Genomic DNA, 17,834 nt, shown 5'->3' with positions numbered 1-17,834 from the left:
TTGAAATTGCTCACCAGAAAAATGCGGTGTGCCTTATCTGAGACAACCTTCAATCTAGCGCCCTGCGTGGAGTCAACTTTGGAGCGATAGCAATTGACAGAGGAACCAAAGTCAGATTGGATGAGTTTTGCAGTTGGCAAAGCATGGCTTTAAAGCGACATATTTTTGATGCACCCATGATAAGTCTATTTTGCTTTGTATGATCCACAGTTCTTCAGAAGGCCAGACCGAAGCTTAATTTCACTTAGAACATTCATAAAAGATATCGAATGCTCGTCACCTATGGGCAGCTACAACTTTTCGGGCTCCCTCTTTAGTGGATATGCGTGATCCAAGCTAATTATTTCGTTTGTTATCTCACTGCGGGCTGGTCTGCAAGGTTCTTTGGCGAGCTCTCTGGTTTGTAAAACCTGTTCGCCTTAACCAGGAGTCGATTGAAGCGCTTACGAGAGGCACCACACAGGCGATGCTGCTCCCTAGCTTGTCTAGGCTGATCAGATTTTGCCGCAGGCAAGAAGATTTTGTTCACATTCCGACGAGATTTCTTAGTCTCAACCTTGGTAACTACCCTACCGAAGTGACGTACCGACCGACAAAAGGAAGCATCGATTGTAGGACACTCTCCTGAAGATAAACTCAAATCGAACTGCATTATCTGTGACGCTTTCACTCTTCTGGCTCTGCTACTGGTACGATCTCCGTCGTCTCGCTATCCGCTATCATATCGTGGCCCAGACGTTGCCTTTCTGATAGCCCACTGGATCGCATTTGCCGGTGTTCGCCCCGCTGCTCAGCTGCCTCTATCTACAATCAATCTGTTGGCCGACCGCTACCATAAGAGCAGTTAATCTGTGCGGAAAGTAAAGTTTTCAAATTTACGTATATGGAGTTTTAGAATTTATAGTGGAAAATCGGATTAAAACAGGTCTGGTGGGGATTTCTTTGACATAAGAAGGCCATAAGGAACTAATAGTTAAATACATTCTGGGGAGCATTTTTGTTTTTGTGCTGATCTTGATATATTGAAGACATGGTTATGGCCTTTTTACCGAAATGGCCATAAAGTCGAATTTATAAAAGTCAAAGTGAATTGACATAAGGTCCATTGACATTATAGCCATTCGAAGTAGTCAAAAGGTCAATTGATCTTACGACCAGTGACCTTATTTCATACCACCATATTTTCACTGTCACACAATGTTGTCGATACTTTTCATTGGACAAGACTGTGTCAGAAGTAGATGCTTATTTTTGATGGAGCACCCTAATGTATTTAGTATATAAAAATTTTCATATATCATCTAATAAGACAAATTTATGCTACCACTAACGATTGCAATAAAATAGTTTTTCACATTTTCTCTCTTTCTTTGTTTGTATATTTGTAGTTTTGATTTTATATTCAGCAACGTTGGCACAAATAAGCACAAACGAATAACTAAGAGAGAAAGTGGTGATGTTCAAAGCAACTAATGCTGACAAATCAACCGAAGAACGTGAACGTCTGGCAGATGGCGAAACACGATCACGGCTTTGCAGCACCTCCCCCACCTCCACCTCCTCGTATAGATTCAGACCATTTTCTAGTCTTCCCCGACGTTTCTCTTCAGCGAAAAATTGTCCAGACACCGATGAAGAGCGAGAGCGCAATAATGCGGCGAGAAGTGAGAGTATCAAATTGAGAGATTCCACAGCTAAGAGTTTATCACGTCTAAATACGCTTAACTATGATAAGAATGCAATAGAATTAAATGAGAATAGCTTTCATAGCAGTGGATTAGATAATTATCCACAACTAAGTAAAAGTTCCGGTGCCATCTCACTGGAGATGGAGCAGTTACAAACGGATAGAATGGAGAGCGTTTATCCGCGAGATAATTCGCTAACTTCACTCACTGATTTATCATGGCATGGTCATGGCTGCGATGAGCAAGAGTCAACAACACCACATTCGTCTGCGTCAAGCGTTTACTCAGACGACGATGATGCTACACGCGTGCTTAATGAGCTCGACAACATACTCGATATACATGGTGCTGCACAGTTAACAACAACAAATACAACGGAAATGGAAACTAAAGTTGAAGACTGTTTATTGGATTTAGATAATTATCTAGAAGAGATGGATGATTATAGTTTTAGTAATAATGATGATAATGATGGTGATGATGATGAGAATGATAGAAGCTCAGTTGAGTTGAATGAATCACCTAGCCCAAAACGACGTTTACCTACAAGGCAACGAAATCGTTCGCTACCGTTGACTCGCAAAAAGTGCGCACTTGATGTGAGAGCAGAGAGTGAGGGTAGAGAAGAGATGAGCGCGAAGCGTGGAAGATTTGAACGTGCACAATCAATGAGACGCACAATTACGAGTGTGAAGGAGAAAATATATGAGGGTGAGTAATGCGTATTATGAAGAGTTTGTTGTTGCTGAGTTAGCACAGGGTCATATAGATGTTCCGAAAACCCCTATTGAAATAAAGCAAATTGATTATGTGCCAAGCTCGAATATGGTGTAGAAGCGAAGCAGACTGTTGAACTTGATTTTGGGTTTACGATTGATGGTTTGATTGGGAGCTGGGTATATGGGAAATTATTTATGCGGTGCCCGGTGATTGGAAACAGTTGAACAGCCGTAGACGAAAGTGGGAATAACAGAGCAACTAAGATTAACCGAAAGTCGTGGGATGATATCGGAGAAGCGGCAAATTAGTAGTAGCAGTAGGTTTTTAGGTATAAAGACTGCGAACCAGCTCATCCAGGCAGCTAGTCAATACCTGCTTGGTGTTATAAAACCCATTAAATATTACTAAATGTTAGATCGGTTATACGATACGAGTTATTTCTAAATTCAAGCATACTTTTTTCTGACAGAGCCCACAGATTTACATAAATGGGACTTCCCCAGAATCTCAGGACGTTTGCCAAAAAAAGGCTGAACATTCGAACTGGACGTCCTTGCAGCTATTTCCTTTGCTATTTTGCGGAATATCGATATTTTCTGTATAAGTGCCCTAAGTCAAACGCCCGATACAGCCAGATATAACCTTTACTAGATAAATACAAACGACTTCTTGTCGTTCTCTCTTTGCTGGTTTCTATTTGCTGTAAGAATACTCTATTTAAACCATTTGGTTCGTGCCATGAGCCTGCTGATATTTATTATGGATCATCCTGCTGCTTCCTGAAGTTCAGGCAATATATAACTGCACAGAGGTTGAAACCTAGGCTGTGTTAGAGCAGGGAGTTCGCGCATGTAGTGCGAGACTATTTCTTTAGAGTCGTCCTAGCCACAAACGGTATCGAATGGATTCTCATTCTCTGAACGTGCAGACAAACCGGCAAGGGGCCGTGATTGCGGTCGTAGTTCTAAAGATTTCTTACCTTGCCCTATTAAGAAAATCATCTGTTCTCTCGTCCCCGCGGCGGTTCATTTGCGTGTTCCGTTGTCTTCGCGTTGTCCTCAATGTTCCTGTGACCATGATCCCACAGGAGCGTGATATTTGAGAAGTTATGTGCAGCTGAAAACGACTTCTTTATGTTGGTGACGGTTTAGTGTGTTCAACGCCATGAGCGCCCTTTCACCGAATGCCCCCACAAGAGCTTGCAGGTCTTCTAAAGCTTAGAAGACACTAGCTGTTTCAGGATGATAAACTAAAAGGTACGCCTTCAGTTGCTCAGAGAAGATACCAGCGCTCCGTTCCAATCACTCCTGCTAAGGAGGAGAGTACTAATGCTGATTTCAGTTTGCATTGATAATAACCTCTTCGGAGCTAGTTGTGCTTTTTGACAGTTTATTAAGAATACTGCTATACCCTTTCTGAGTTTCTAACCAGCACCTAAATTGCTTAGCAGTTCAGAGGTAAGTGGCTTTTAATTCCTCGCAAAGTAATAAATCCGTCTTCTTCCTTATTGCTTATGGAGAAGGGATGTATCTGCTGTTCGCACCACTTCATGCAGCACAGTCTCTGCGGATTTTATCCTCAGATACGCATTTTGTGCCGTAGACAGGAGGAACTCATCAAGAAGTTCCCTTATGTCACACTTTCGAGTGTTTTTAAGAAGAGTTATATTAGAGTTATTGGCCAGCTCATGTCCCGTTCTTTCTGACTTTGGAATGAAAACCATCCTTGTTTCCTCAAACTGGCCGCAATATGAGCTTGAGGGTTGCCAGACCCAAAGTTCAAGGCGTGGAGGAGCGGATATTTCCATAGATAACATGTTTTTTCTGCACCAGAAAGCGTGCTTAACAAAGGTCGTCTTTATTCCCTCTGGTAGGCCAAATACTCCGAAAAAAGTTCCTCCTTGATTCGTTCAAAACCATTCTGAAAATTTACCTTAACTCGGTATGTTTCACAATAGAGGAAACGTGTTCTAACTCCTGGATATTGTCCAGGCAACTTTGTAGGCTACCTGGAATTTTTTTTATTGAGACCCAGCCCGGTTATTTAGATTTGATTGTCTGTAGATTAAATGAGAGTATTTTTGCTACAGATCCTATCACTGAATCTAATTGAATAAGTGTGGATTTATCTAGAGGATCAGACGATGATTTGACATAGAGATTTCGGTAAAATGCTCAGTTGATTACTGAACTATCCCAGAAATCAGTTGCTGTTGTAACATCATGAACTTTTTCCCAACCTGCAGAGTTCTATGACGAAACCTCTCAGTCCATTAAGGAAAGATCCTGGGAGTCAGTTGCTGTTGTAACATCAAGGACCTCCGCCCAACCTGCGGATTTCTATGATAAAACCTCTCAGTCCATTAAGGAAAGATCCTGGGAGTCAATTGCTGTTGTAACATCAAGGGCCTCTGCCCAACCTGCGAAGTTCTCGGACTTTTGATGCTTTTTAGAAAAATCTTCTCTTTTTGATATATTGACAAAGCTTCTCATATCCCTCTCTCTGCCTTTCCCTTTCCCTATCATTTTCAATTTCATTTTCTCTTTTCTCCAGCTCTTCAGGGGAAGAAACTATCCTTTCCACTCCGTTTCCTTCCTCGTGTATTTCTGCCATGAAAAGCTTCTCAGTGAAAATTCATTGGCCTTGCAGATGCCGTTCAGGGTCGGTGTAAAGCAGGTAGGACGACACAAATTGGAAAGGAAGCTCGACCTAAATTCTCTCCGGGGGTCTATCGCTGCTTGTATTTATTTTATTTTGTCCCTCGCCTGCTTCCCTTGCCCACTCTACTCTAAAAAATTTGTCCTTATGACGAATTTAAACTTGATAATTTTTTAGGGCATACCATCCACGACTTTTCGAAACACTTTAATCCCCAATGACCCTATAAAATTGCTGTCAAAACTTCATAAATATCCGATAAGAAAGAAATGAAATTTAGCGATTTTGAAACCAATCTATCGGGGCACAGCTCCATCTATAGAATTTTTTTTGGATACGAGCTCTAAAGTGTATCTGAAGATTTCAGGATATCTTGAACTAACTCCTCCCAATCGTATTTGGTCTTATCAGCTGCACATACACATATACTCCTTTATATGTACATATATATGTAGACTTAGGATGATAATAAAGTATTTCCTTTTCAGATTTAATGGAGAAACTAGAGCGTACACCACTAGAGGGCGCATGTTTGCCAAGCGAAGAAGCATTTACTGAACTATTCATCACAGAGGAAAATGTGGATGACACAAATATGCATGCTCCCTCGAGCTTTGTTTGGATGGATACACGTACATCGGCGCACACATCACCAAAATCTTTAACTGGCGAGCAACAACAACGTTTGACGAGCAGCACGCCCAACCTTGAAGAGGCAGATACCAACTACATAGCACATCACAGTATTAACACGTCGATTGGCGATACAGATCAAGCGGAAAGTGAGACAACAACAGCCGAACCCATACCACTGCATCCCGAGTTAAGACGTTGCTACTCACAGAATCGACTAAGCACCGCCAGCACAAATAGTCGCACTGAAATGTTAACACAAGAGGATATTTTCAATAATTTTATTTTACAAAATGATGAGAACAACAGCAGCACCCTAGCGAATAGACCACGTCAGTTTGGTAGACGTGCTACGGGACATCCGCCAATACTATCCGTACGACCCGACATACTCGAAGGTAATCATAATTTCGGCGGTATAACGAATGGCAATCAACGGCCACAAAGTGCGCCTGCAATAAGCGCTGCAGCACGACAAACGCGCTCCGTGCATATGACGGACGAACATCATACACACTTCTCGGCTAGCTCGGATGTCAGTTCGGCGCATAGCTCGCGCAATTCAAGCCCCATCACAATTGTTTCCAGCACGGATTCCGCTTCAACTTCGGCTTCGACTAATGGACATACGGCTGCTATGAATTTGGTCAACAGCAGCGGCGGGCACTACGGTGAATCGTCGAGTGCGGAGCACAATAATACGACACATGCCAGCGCGCAGCATAGCGACAATGAATGGCCGCATATGTGTAGTCGCGCGTTGGCATTGGTTTGTTGCACAGTGGGTCTGTTTAATATGTCACGTTTTGCTGTCTTGACCATCGAATATGGTGGTAACTTTGTATTACAATTCTTCTTGTTATCGATCCTGTTTGGCATACCTCTATTCCTGTTGCATGTTTCATTGGGCTCACGCATTCAAGCGGGACCTATATCAATGTGGAAGATTAGTCCAATATGTCGTGGTATTGGCATTGCTTTGGTATTGGTGCAATTCTTTATTGCGATCTACTCTACGGTGGCGGTGGCTTGGTTGCTGATCTATTTGCGTGACTCGATTCCCAATAAGGGTCATACGGGTTATTTGTGGCAGGAAATGATTAGTCCATATAGGTATACTACAAATACAACGGCAAACTTGACGGAAAGCATCACAGACTATTTCAATGTAGTCGTATTGCAGCGTTTTCATCTTTTGAAGTCGCCGAATGGTGGAAATATACGTTTCCACGTGAGCAATCGGGTAAGTAGAAACTCCCGTGATCCGTCTTGACAAAGAATATTATAAACTGACATTTCCGATATTTACAGTTGGCCTTCAATTTAGCAATGATCTGGGCTGCTGTATTTTTGATACTATGCAGGGGTTTGAAATCCTTTGGAAAGGCAGTTTTCCTGTTAACAATTTTGCCGCTCATAGCCTTGGCGGTAGTCATTTGTAAGCTACTCTATGTGGTGGATCCAGCAAAGCTTCAGGTAAGTCTCTTGTTGTTAGTTACCTACCGCGACTTAGATAAATTCGCTCAAGTGATTCATAAAAGCAGGGTGCGGTTATATGTATGTATATCTACCGGAGACCGCCGGTTGGCTTTTCCCTTTCGCAGAAAGAGACATCGAAGACCTTCCAATATGTATAACTTTCTGAGCCCGTTTCAGCTGTTTTTGATTCGATTACCTACTGTGCTACGTGCCTGTGTAGAACGTGCGCTGCCGAGACGTTGAGAGTTTGCATTTTCATTTCGTTGGCTCCATGTTCTAATAACCTGACTCTTGAGGACGGCTCGTTGGTTGACCAGCAAAGCCTCTCCGTTAGTTGAGCGGTTAACTCCCGTAAATTAGAGGCATAATATCTGGTTATCTGACAGGGTTAAGTAAATTGGGATTATTCTTGACTACAAATGGTCCTGGGAGCAGTGCTAGGTGAGTAGTTCATTGGCTCAAGGATATTAGGTTAAACCAAACCACCAAAGCGAAATCCCAGGAACACAAACTGGGATATGTTCAGAAATACAATACAGGAAAATCTTGGTACTATAGAAAGTAGGAACAGAGGAACAAGTTATATGGAATTAGAGACCAGGGTTAATAACTTCAACAGTGTGATTATTGAAGCGTATAACTCCAGCTGTCGTGAATCAAAGGGCCCAGGGAATAAAACCCCCTGGTGGTCGAGGAAGCTCTCGGAAATGAGGAAAACCGTGCGCAAATTCTTCAACCAAGCGAGACGCACGTGATAATGGGAGCAGTACACAGCAAATCTAACAACATATAACAAAGAGATTAGGAAAGCTAAAAGAGAGAGCTTCAGGAAATTTTGCGAGGGTATACCAGAAGTTTCAGAGGCAGCATGGCCTCACAAAGCCCTAGCCAAGGACCAAATGGAGACGCGATTATCGATGAAACTCCCCGATGGAACCTCTACAAGGACAGAGGAGGAAAGAGCACATGCCCTGCTTGCAGCGCACTACCCGGACGCATCCTCGGAAACCTCGCCGGAGGAGGTTTGAGAGGTAAGAACGACATCCACAGATTAGAACCTCGCCAAAGGACTCTTCAGCGACAGCACAGTTAAGTGGGCAGTAAGGTCTTTCCAGAGCTACAAATCTCCGGGAGTGGATGGCATATATCCAGCCTTTCTGCAGCAGGGAGAAGAATTGATGCCACACCTGGCCAGGATTATGAGGGATAGCCTCGCACTGGCATACATCCCAACAGTGTGGAGAAAAGCAAAAGTGGTCTTTATACCTAAGGTGGCAAAAAGGACTACTGTAGTCCAAAGTCCTTTAGGCCTATAAGCCTGACATCCTTTGCTCTGAAAGCAAGAAGAAAATTGTAGACCACGAGATTAGATCAAAGGCTCTCGATAGAATGCCACTACATCGAGATCAACATGCATATAGGACAGGCAGGTCGACAGAAACTGCATTGTATCAACTGTCTATAGAAATCCAAAGTGCGTTCGAGTGCGGGGAGATAACGCTATGCGCATTTTTGGACATAGAGGGGGCTTTCGACAACACGACATACGAAAGTGTGAATCGGGCACTAGAGAGAAGAGAGATACAACGTCCAATCCGTATGTGGATAAACGCCTTATTGCGTACGAGGATTGCCGAAACCTCAAGGGGGACGGTACAGTAGAGTTCAAAACAACGAAAGGATGTCCACAAGGGGGCGTCCTGTCACCCCTGCTGTGGAGTCTGGTAGTAGATGAACTTCTACAGAGGCTCTCAGAAAACGGAATCCAATGTCAGGGGTACGCGGATGATATTGTTATCATTGTAAGGGGCAAATTTGAGAGCACCCTTTGCGACATAATGCAAAGGGCATTGAGGTTAACGAGAGAATGGTGTAATGAGGTAGGGCTAAGTATCAACCCTAACAAGACATCCATTTTGCCATTCACCAGGAAAAGAAAACTGGAAGGGATTAGGCAAATCACAATGGATGGAGTATAGATGGAGTACACGACTGAGGTGAAATACTTGGGAGTCACGTTTGACTCTAAGCTCTGATGGAAGAAATACGTCGACAATGCCATATCAAAAGCTACAAGAGCAATAATGATGTGCAGACGTATTGCAGGAAGATCCTGGGGATGCAGCCCAAAGATCCTAAGATGGATGTACACTATGATAGTGAGACCTATCATAGTGTACGGAGTAGTTGCGTGGGCATCAAGAACAACCATGGTGACCGTACAAAAATCACTCACGAAGCTTCAACGCTTAGCGTGTGTCTGCATTACGGGAGCCATGCGAACATGCCCGACGGCAGCAATAGAGGTGCTGCTTGAGCTAACGCCTCTACATATAATAATTGAGCAGGCAGCCAGGAGAACTTTAGTAAACATAGCTAAAGAGGGATGTGGAAGAGGCGAAGTGATAGTCACGAAGCATGGCGAAGCTGCAGGAGCAGATTCCACTTATCGAACTTCCCAGAGATGATACGAGGAAGATAATTAAGTTTGAGAAGCGCTTCAAAATAGAGCTGGGGAACAAATGTACGTGGGACACCTCCAGGATTGTAGCGCTTCACCAGGAACATACTATAATATGGGACACCGATGGCTCGAAGACACCGGAGGGCATAGGAGCGGGGATCTTCGGCCCCGAACCAAAATATTCCTATCACTCGGAAAATATCCGACCATCTTCCAAGCCGAAGTTGTCGCCATAAGCCGGTGTGCAGAGATAAATTTGCAGCGGGGATATACCAACGAGAAAATCGGTATACTCAGCGACAGTCAAGCTGCACTCAGGGCATTATCTTCAGTTGAGATTAAATCATCAACAGGCTTTGAGTGCGTGGAGAGGTTAAACAGCCTAGGAGTTAATAACACCATCCGTCTAGCATGGGTACCTGGACACAGAGGAGTAGATGGTAACGAGCGAGCGGACGAGCTTGCCAGGTTGGCAGCGGCCGGAAAGCCAATAGGTCCCGAGCCTATGGTCCCAATAGGGTCACATAAAATAAGGGAGGAATTTATATAAAAGGAGGCGTGCCTCAGAGAACAACACTGGCGTGAAAGTCCAGGACTTCGGCAGGCAAAAGCACTAATAGGAGGGTACAACTCAAAGGTATATAAGGCTATGATTAATCTCCCAAAAAGTAGCCTTAGGATTTTAACAGGTATACTCACAGGTCACTGTAGGCTAAAGAACCATATGCATAAATTGGGCACATCGGCTAATAGCCTCTGAAGGAATGTGGTGCAGTCGCGAGACGAAGGCTTAGGATCCTAGGATCATCCAAATTAGATAATAGTCACATACACTATCTGAAGCAGAGAACCATTCTGGATTTTCTCAGAGAACTCGGCTTGGATGAAGTGTTGTAAAGAAAATGAGGGCATAATAGGTCGCAGTGCTTAACCTCACAACATCTATCTATCTATCTAAACGCTGCAACTGTAACCGGCTGACAACCTGGGCAAATGGCCTCAACTCTGACCGGGTCAACCTCATCCCCACCAGGGTTAATGGTTCAAGGTATAAATGGGATGGTGAATTAATGTGAGATGTGGAGCATGGTTTAGGATAACTTTTTTACGTATGGATCCAAGCTTGACGGGAGGGTTTGAGAAGAAAAAGGAGAGAGGGGGTGTACTCTAACAAGGTCTTGGCGTCAGCTGGAAATTTTGGATGTCCGATCAGTGCACTGTTATCCAAGCGTATGCCACCGCGTTAAAGGACGGGGTGGATGGGGCCCTATTCGCTTAAATGGTCAGCGGCCATACTACCTAACCAAGACTTGATCACATATCTTGTAGGGTTGCTCTTAATTCCTACTGTTCTGTTACCCAATCAAAAGCAGCCGGCGCTAAAAGCCACACTTAAGGAACTATATGTATACCGCATGAGTAGAATGGAACGGTTAGCCGCATGCTTACAGGGACACATTCCTTCACATCTACAAAATTTCTTGAGGTTATACTCAATCTTCTTTCAATAGTCCCATACGGAAAGCTCCAAGCAATTTATGATGCATTGGACGGAATTCCTCATTGTAGAGTGACAACGTGGAACATTCTGACGACAATGCGCAGAATGTTGCATCAGGTGCATTACACTATTTCGACCCTCTTTCTGCAACAGCTTTCCCGTGGGAATCCACGAAGGTTAGTAATAGGCTCCATATTTTAGTGTCGACAGCGATGTTGGGCGCTATCTTTAAGTTAGAGACTGCCGGGCAGGTATAGCTTAATTCATGCTGGGGAGACCGTAAAATGGCAATCGACTGCAGACAGTCGCTTAATAGACTGCTCTAGCAATGAAGAGGGCCCCAGGCCCCGCGGTATACCTGTGAACTACGCCGACCTAGCGAGTAAAATAATCAAAAGGACTAAGTTAAACGAAGACACTTTACTCAGCCTCTTGATACCTTTAAGCTTGGGTCTGATTTCACAGCGCTGTAAACTACAAGTGCGGTGTGTTCGCAACATTGGTTTGGGATCATGAGAACCGCCCCAAATTCCAAACTCCGCCATTTTAACGGGGTGCGTTCTCATGCCCGGCTTCTTCTGCTTCTTGTAGCGATAAAGACACTCCCGAACGTTTTGGAGATTTTTATCGGTGATGATGGTCCTTTGTCGGATAGTGATCCGGGTACATTCCGACAATAATCAAAATTAAGGTACCATTCCGGGAACTATTTGATGTGACCATGTAGAACATTCTAGGCCTGTAGATTTTATTCGTCTCTTACCGCCGATATTTGGCAATCTAGAGGAACTACTTTCCGAATGCACGAAGTGGCGTATTTAATCGTTTTATATATTTAACCAAACTTCCGAAACTGACAATCTGATATCCTGGAAATTGCATACATAGATATCGTGTTGCTTGGATTATGTTATAGGATATCTTGGGGACTATCTTTTCGATAAATGGTATTTTTGACTTGAATGGGAAGATGAGAAGGAAGATACCGAACGAAAAGGGGAGAGACCTACAATGGTAGAGTGAAGCAAAGGAAAGGAAAGTAGGTGGTAGGAAAAGGGAGAGAAAAGAGTAAGAGGGAGTGGAAGGGACGGGGTAAAATAGGAAGGGAAGAATGATCGACAGTAAATTTTCGAATTCTTTTGAGGTTATGGATCCTTACCAAATCTGATGTGAGAAAACGCCTTATAAACTTAAATTTATTCTCTATCCACAGAATATCTTCACCGCCACTGACTTTAGTGACTTCTTCGAAAACTCAAAAATGTGGGTAGCTGCCGCACAAGAAGTGTTCCTAACCTGGGGTCTACTTGGCTCCTCCGTGATCTCCATCACAAGTTGTACACATATGACAGGACGTAGTGAAACATCTCTGCGACGTGATGCCATCTTTGCCATTTTGATTACACTCTTCAGTATTTTTGTTGCAGCTCTATTGGGGACGCTGTGCCTGCAGATTATAAATCAACATTCCTACATTTATATGCCGGGTTCGTTTGGTAAGTTGTGCCACAAACTACACACATTCGTAATCACATTTCATAATCGCTTTCCTTCAACTCATATCACAGAAACGCTCGAATCATCCAAGTCCGTATTCGCACCAGAGTTAATAACAGATATCAACATACGTTCGCTGGCCTACAGATGGATGCCACATTACTCCAGTTTTATTGGAGAAATTTATCGTCGTCAAACAACATCACAAGAGAGCGGCTATCAAGCTTTACGTTTCATAAGTGAAATCTTTCCAGCCACATTAAGACTTACACGTGATACCGTTTCATGGGTTTGGGCTACAGTCGCCTTTTCGGCTTTCATCATCTTGGGTCTGTCACAGTTGTGTGCTATGTGGAAACCGATTGCATGCGCTTTAGGTAATTCAATTAGCGCGGTGTTATTGAGCTGCGTCACCGGTCTACTGCTGGGTGTACCATTTACCACCGAAATTGGTATATCGATTTTGTATTACATGGATTTGGTGTTGGGTGGCGCATGGTTTGTTGCTATACTTTGGACGGCGCAAATATTCGGCGTTTTCTTGATACGTGGACGTCCTTATAATGGCGACGATTTGGTGAATAATTTGAAGTTTTCCAATACGTTGTCAGCATTCACGGCATTGGCATGGAATGTTTTACTTCCCATCGGTTTGATTACGCTCTCAGTGGTCAGCTACAAGACATCATTCTCCAATCAATTCTATTACTGGCGCGGCACATCGTATTTCACATATTGGGCGAGGAAGGTTGCGGCTTCAGTGCAAATTTGCTTTCTACTGCTGATACCGGTCACAGCGATTGTGCAAATTTATCGATATTTAACAAATGGTCCACCGGATATATTGGATGTGAGTATGGAATGTGGAATGGGAAGGCGCTTTAAGGGAATTTTTGGGGTTGGAATAGGTAGCTTCCTTTTAGAAGTATCTGCGCGGGGCTTGAGATGGTGTGTACTATCTAGCACCTGCGTCTACGCTTTTCCTTTTTGGAGTCGTGATAGCCCCCTGATATTTTTTAGGTCTAAGCTTCCGAAGAAGGAAACAAAACTAGAGGTCTTCAGAAGGGTGATACTCCTCAATATTTACAAAATTGATTGTTTTCGTCCGCTCAAAGAAACTTGTAGGGGGTAATTGGTGTTTTAAGGTTCACATTGCTTCAAGTGTTCGGTTCACACGTAAACTGCTGGGCCAAAATATCCGGCTGCTAATGTTAACAATTAACTCTATACCTTAATTGCTCCTTCGGTGGTAAACTATACGTCAAAGTCTCTGCCATTTCGGCTGCAGTTTCGAAAAAACTCTATCTCAGAAAAACGACCAACATCAAAATTTCAATACATTTTGAACTGAGATAGAGTATTTTTAAACCAAATTCTGAGATAGGGCGTTTTTGAACGGACAGTCGAGATAGTGTGTTATTTCACTCCGGCGTAGATTTCCTTATACAAATTGTTGGTCTGATTTGTCTAGTATTACCAGAGATACCAGTGCGACCGGAAGAGGTTTCGGCGGCTTGTGTAATAACTTCATCGACTCTGGATGACTCTACTCAAATTCCAGTTGGTGACACTGACAAACTATTTGCAGTTGTGTGATACTTAACTACCATAGAACCCAGGTGGTTCAGCATCAGCGCTGCTAAAACGTTGCATTTGTCGCTTTGGTAGAAACATCAAGATTGCGAAAGATATTTTTTCAATTAGACCAAAGTTTTTCAAATCGGGGTCGCTCCTCGGTAGTGGTTTGGCAAACACTCCTATTGTATATCCGCTATGAAAAGCTTCTCAGTGAAAATTCGTCTGTCTTGCAGCTGCCATTCGGAGTAGGCAAAAAACATGTAGGTCCCATTCCGCCACTTTGTAGGCCAAACTAAAAACGAGCACGACGCAAATTGGAAGAGAAACTCGTCCATAAAAATAAAACTGGTAGTAGCTTGATGTTGCATGTCTCAATGATCTGACAGGGTGTCTCACACCGGCCAAAAAATTATGTCGATTTTGATTTTTGTCCGGCTGATTTTTGTCATGAACGGCAGTGACCATATGGCGAACATATGAAAGGGCTTCCAGAACTTGAGTTGAATTTACACTTATATTCGTCGTGATGTCCTACAGAATAGCAAATGTCCCCCTTTGCAGACCTTTTGAGCGCTTTCTTTACTGGTTCAGTTACAGGCGTTTCTAAAATAGGCGAAGCCATTGAATAATTAATTTAAATTCATATATCTTAGACTTAAGCGCTGTTGGTACAAGCATGGCTATTAACTGTCACGCCCAGCATCCGATTAGCACCAGCTCGGCGGTAGCCATTAAACCTGTGCGCTTCGTGACTATCTGCCATTTGACCAGTTGCACAAAGGAGGATACACATTTTTTGTCGATTAACATATGTCCGTTAGATTCGTGGCTCTACTAGCCAAATATAATGCGGTAGAGTTGCCAAAAATACCTCTGTGCCCAATGAACCGTACTACCTCTATAGTATTGGAGAGCACTGAGTACGCCTGTCGCTGACTACATTTAAGGAGATCGTACTTTTTTGTAGCGCTTCGATCGCCACTTGACAATTGTCGAGTCTTCCGAGTAAATACGCTGCCCAACTTGCAATCTAGTTTCCAACCGTTTGTGAAAATGGGGTTCAGTTCTGCAACATTTTCGCATTCGGACCCCTCGGGGAGGCTAGTTCGGAATTTAGGTCAAATCAATTAGATTGATATTCTATTTTCTAGAAGACGAAAGTTTTGTGTTGAAGTTTTGACTACCCGAGTTTTGTGTTTATTTAAAGTCGATTTGGATTCTGCCTAGTGGCGCCGCAGCTGCCTTTGAGCTTTACTAAGTAACGTGGCTGGGGAAAGGTTTAATATATTTTCAATAGATTTGCAAGAGGAGAGAGGAGGGAGTGCTCCTTGTATGAGCATATTCAACATACCCGGACACTATGGACATCCCGTGCGCTATTTGTGGGTTAAATCCCCATCTCTTAACCATCCTCTATCGCTAGTCATTAGCCCAAGAAGTGCAAAAAAAATTTAAGATTTCTTTTAGATAATTTTACAGAATTATCTACTCCATTAGGTTGCACCTTATAAAACCGAGCTGGTGTTATACCTTGACAACAACTTCCATGCTAATAAATGTTTCGGACGACGAACCAAAGAAGCTCGTACTGTGAAACTGAGAATTTGGGCGACGAGGGAGTGTAACCGGAATGACTTGTATAAGGAGTTTATCACCATCGTCTAGAAAGTTTCTTCACCTTCCGGAGCTCAGAGGTGCCTCGGCAGATTTGGCTCAGATCATGGAAGGTCTTGGATTGAAACGAGTTACATTAAAAAATATGTTTGACTCGGGACATTTGGTTTTGTCTACGCGTCGCCCCATTCCTTGAAGATTGTGTTTAAAATTTAAATTCAATTGATTTCAGGAAAAAGCCACATACATCGACAGGGGCATTCTCCATAAAACCCAGGGTTTTGGTAAACCAAATCGAGAGAGTGCAATCGTGGCGGGCAGCTTAAAAGGTTTGCAAACCATAAAAATTTAAAGGAGTCTCGCCGACTTTATCGACATGCTATTCCTTTTATAGTATCTGAGTGCTCCTTTTAAGTGAGTTATTCTAGATTGTTTTTTCTTTGGGAAGCGACACGTTCCCCTTCAAGTATGATAAGAGCTTTAAGAGGGTTGGGAATCTGAGTGATCTTTTTAAGCTAGCTTTTCCAGACTTTCTGTCTTTGGTAGACGAAAGGTTCCCTTTGGATTGAGAGAAGGGATGGGAGAAGTGGGTGGGGTGATTTATAAGACGGATGCCTTTATTCCAGTATTTTATCTATTATGATTAAGTAAAATTTTTAAAGAAGAAGCATGTTCTTATCGACACCAATATTTTGCCTCCTCCAGCGTATTCAACTGCTCTATCGTCCCGGCGAAGGCTTAAGTGAAATACGCAACAGTTCCTCTTGCGACCGTAGTAGAACAGAGTTTGGACGTGCAGATGGCAATGGTGTCGTTGGAAATTTGGAACTAAACCCATATCAAGTGCAAAATGATGCACCACCAAAATATACGCCACCACCCTCATACACAACAGCGACTGGAGCGCGTTTCGCTAAGATTCTACGGCAAAGCATACGACGTAGCGTCAGACGGTAATGGTAAAAAAAAATACTCGTCAGATTTAATTTTTCATATATGTTTTCTCTTTTATCTTTTGTTTTCACCTACAGTGTACTTGGCGATCGCGGACGCGCACGTCCCATACTTACCATCGATTCGGAGAGCAATCAACCTACCACATCACTTAACACCAACCAAGAGTTGAATGCGCCACATTACACAAGCGCCGATATACCGATCACCAATACTACTCTTACCGCCACAGATCAACAACACACAAATTTCCCCGCCAGTTCTGGTGAGCATATACAGCGTTCATTGTCGTTGGGACGTAAGTTGACGGCAAAGCATCAACATGCGACACATCACACTATCGGTGGTGGGCGTGGTCAGCGTTCAACTAACTCGGAGGGTGGACAACGCGGTTTGCGTGTACCGTACACTGCTGACGATGTGGTAAATGTGTTGCGGCCGACAGCGCATTCCACAGTCACACCAATACCAACAGCACAACGACGTCCAGAAACTGTAGCCGTTATGGCACCTTCTACGCCCGAAGCTTGCGAACTTTCATCCAATAATTATGCCTCATTTCGTTCGATTGAGAATTTGGTGACGAATGCTGCACCGATGGCACGTAGTGCAGCATTTACAGAAGCGACACGCGCACACGGCGGCGATGAAAGAACCAATGACAACGGAAGTAATACATCTGTGATTTAAAACAACAACACAAAAAACAACAAAATGTTCAGAAAACATAAATGAGTATGTGTACGTGTACTATGTATGTAAATAGTTATATATTTTATTTATATAAAAACAAATATTTAAGTGTAATAATTATAATAAATAATATATCTTAATACATAAAAAACACGTGTCAAAAATTTGAGGCCAATGGACTCCTAAACTACTGAACCGATTTTGAATTTGTTTTGCACCCCGTGTGTAATTTCATCTAACTTGAAATATAGGATAGGTTATATCTCACTTTATAGTCGCAATATTATTTTATTGCAACATTTTTTATTTGTTCATACGTAATAATAAAATGTTACGTATACGCAGTGGCACTCAT

The 17,834-nt window shown here is 43.0% G+C and overlaps 1 protein-coding gene across 6 annotated transcripts in view; it reads left to right on the top strand.

Annotated features, from left to right (window-relative positions):
• Positions 1-17,630, top strand: part of bdg (bedraggled) — a 62,217-nt gene extending 44,587 nt beyond the window's left edge. For all 6 annotated transcript variants that reach the window (XM_067772112.1, XM_067772111.1, XM_067772113.1 and 3 more), the window contains 7 exons: positions 1,389-2,399; positions 5,555-6,942; positions 7,011-7,175; positions 12,357-12,639; positions 12,712-13,490; positions 16,538-16,785; positions 16,864-17,630. In XM_067772112.1, the coding sequence (XP_067628213.1) occupies positions 1,457-2,399; positions 5,555-6,942; positions 7,011-7,175; positions 12,357-12,639; positions 12,712-13,490; positions 16,538-16,785; positions 16,864-17,476 (4,419 nt within the window). In that variant the 5' untranslated portion in view covers positions 1,389-1,456 and the 3' untranslated portion in view covers positions 17,477-17,630. The remainder of the gene's footprint in view (positions 1-1,388; positions 2,400-5,554; positions 6,943-7,010; positions 7,176-12,356; positions 12,640-12,711; positions 13,491-16,537; positions 16,786-16,863) is intronic.
• Positions 17,631-17,834: the final 204 nt, after the last annotated feature.

This window comes from Eurosta solidaginis, chromosome 3, assembly GCF_040869045.1.
Source record: "Eurosta solidaginis isolate ZX-2024a chromosome 3, ASM4086904v1, whole genome shotgun sequence".
NCBI lineage: Eukaryota > Metazoa > Arthropoda > Insecta > Diptera > Tephritidae > Eurosta > Eurosta solidaginis.
The sequence above is the reverse complement of the archived record's forward strand: the minus strand, read 5'-3'. Positions and strand labels throughout refer to the sequence as shown.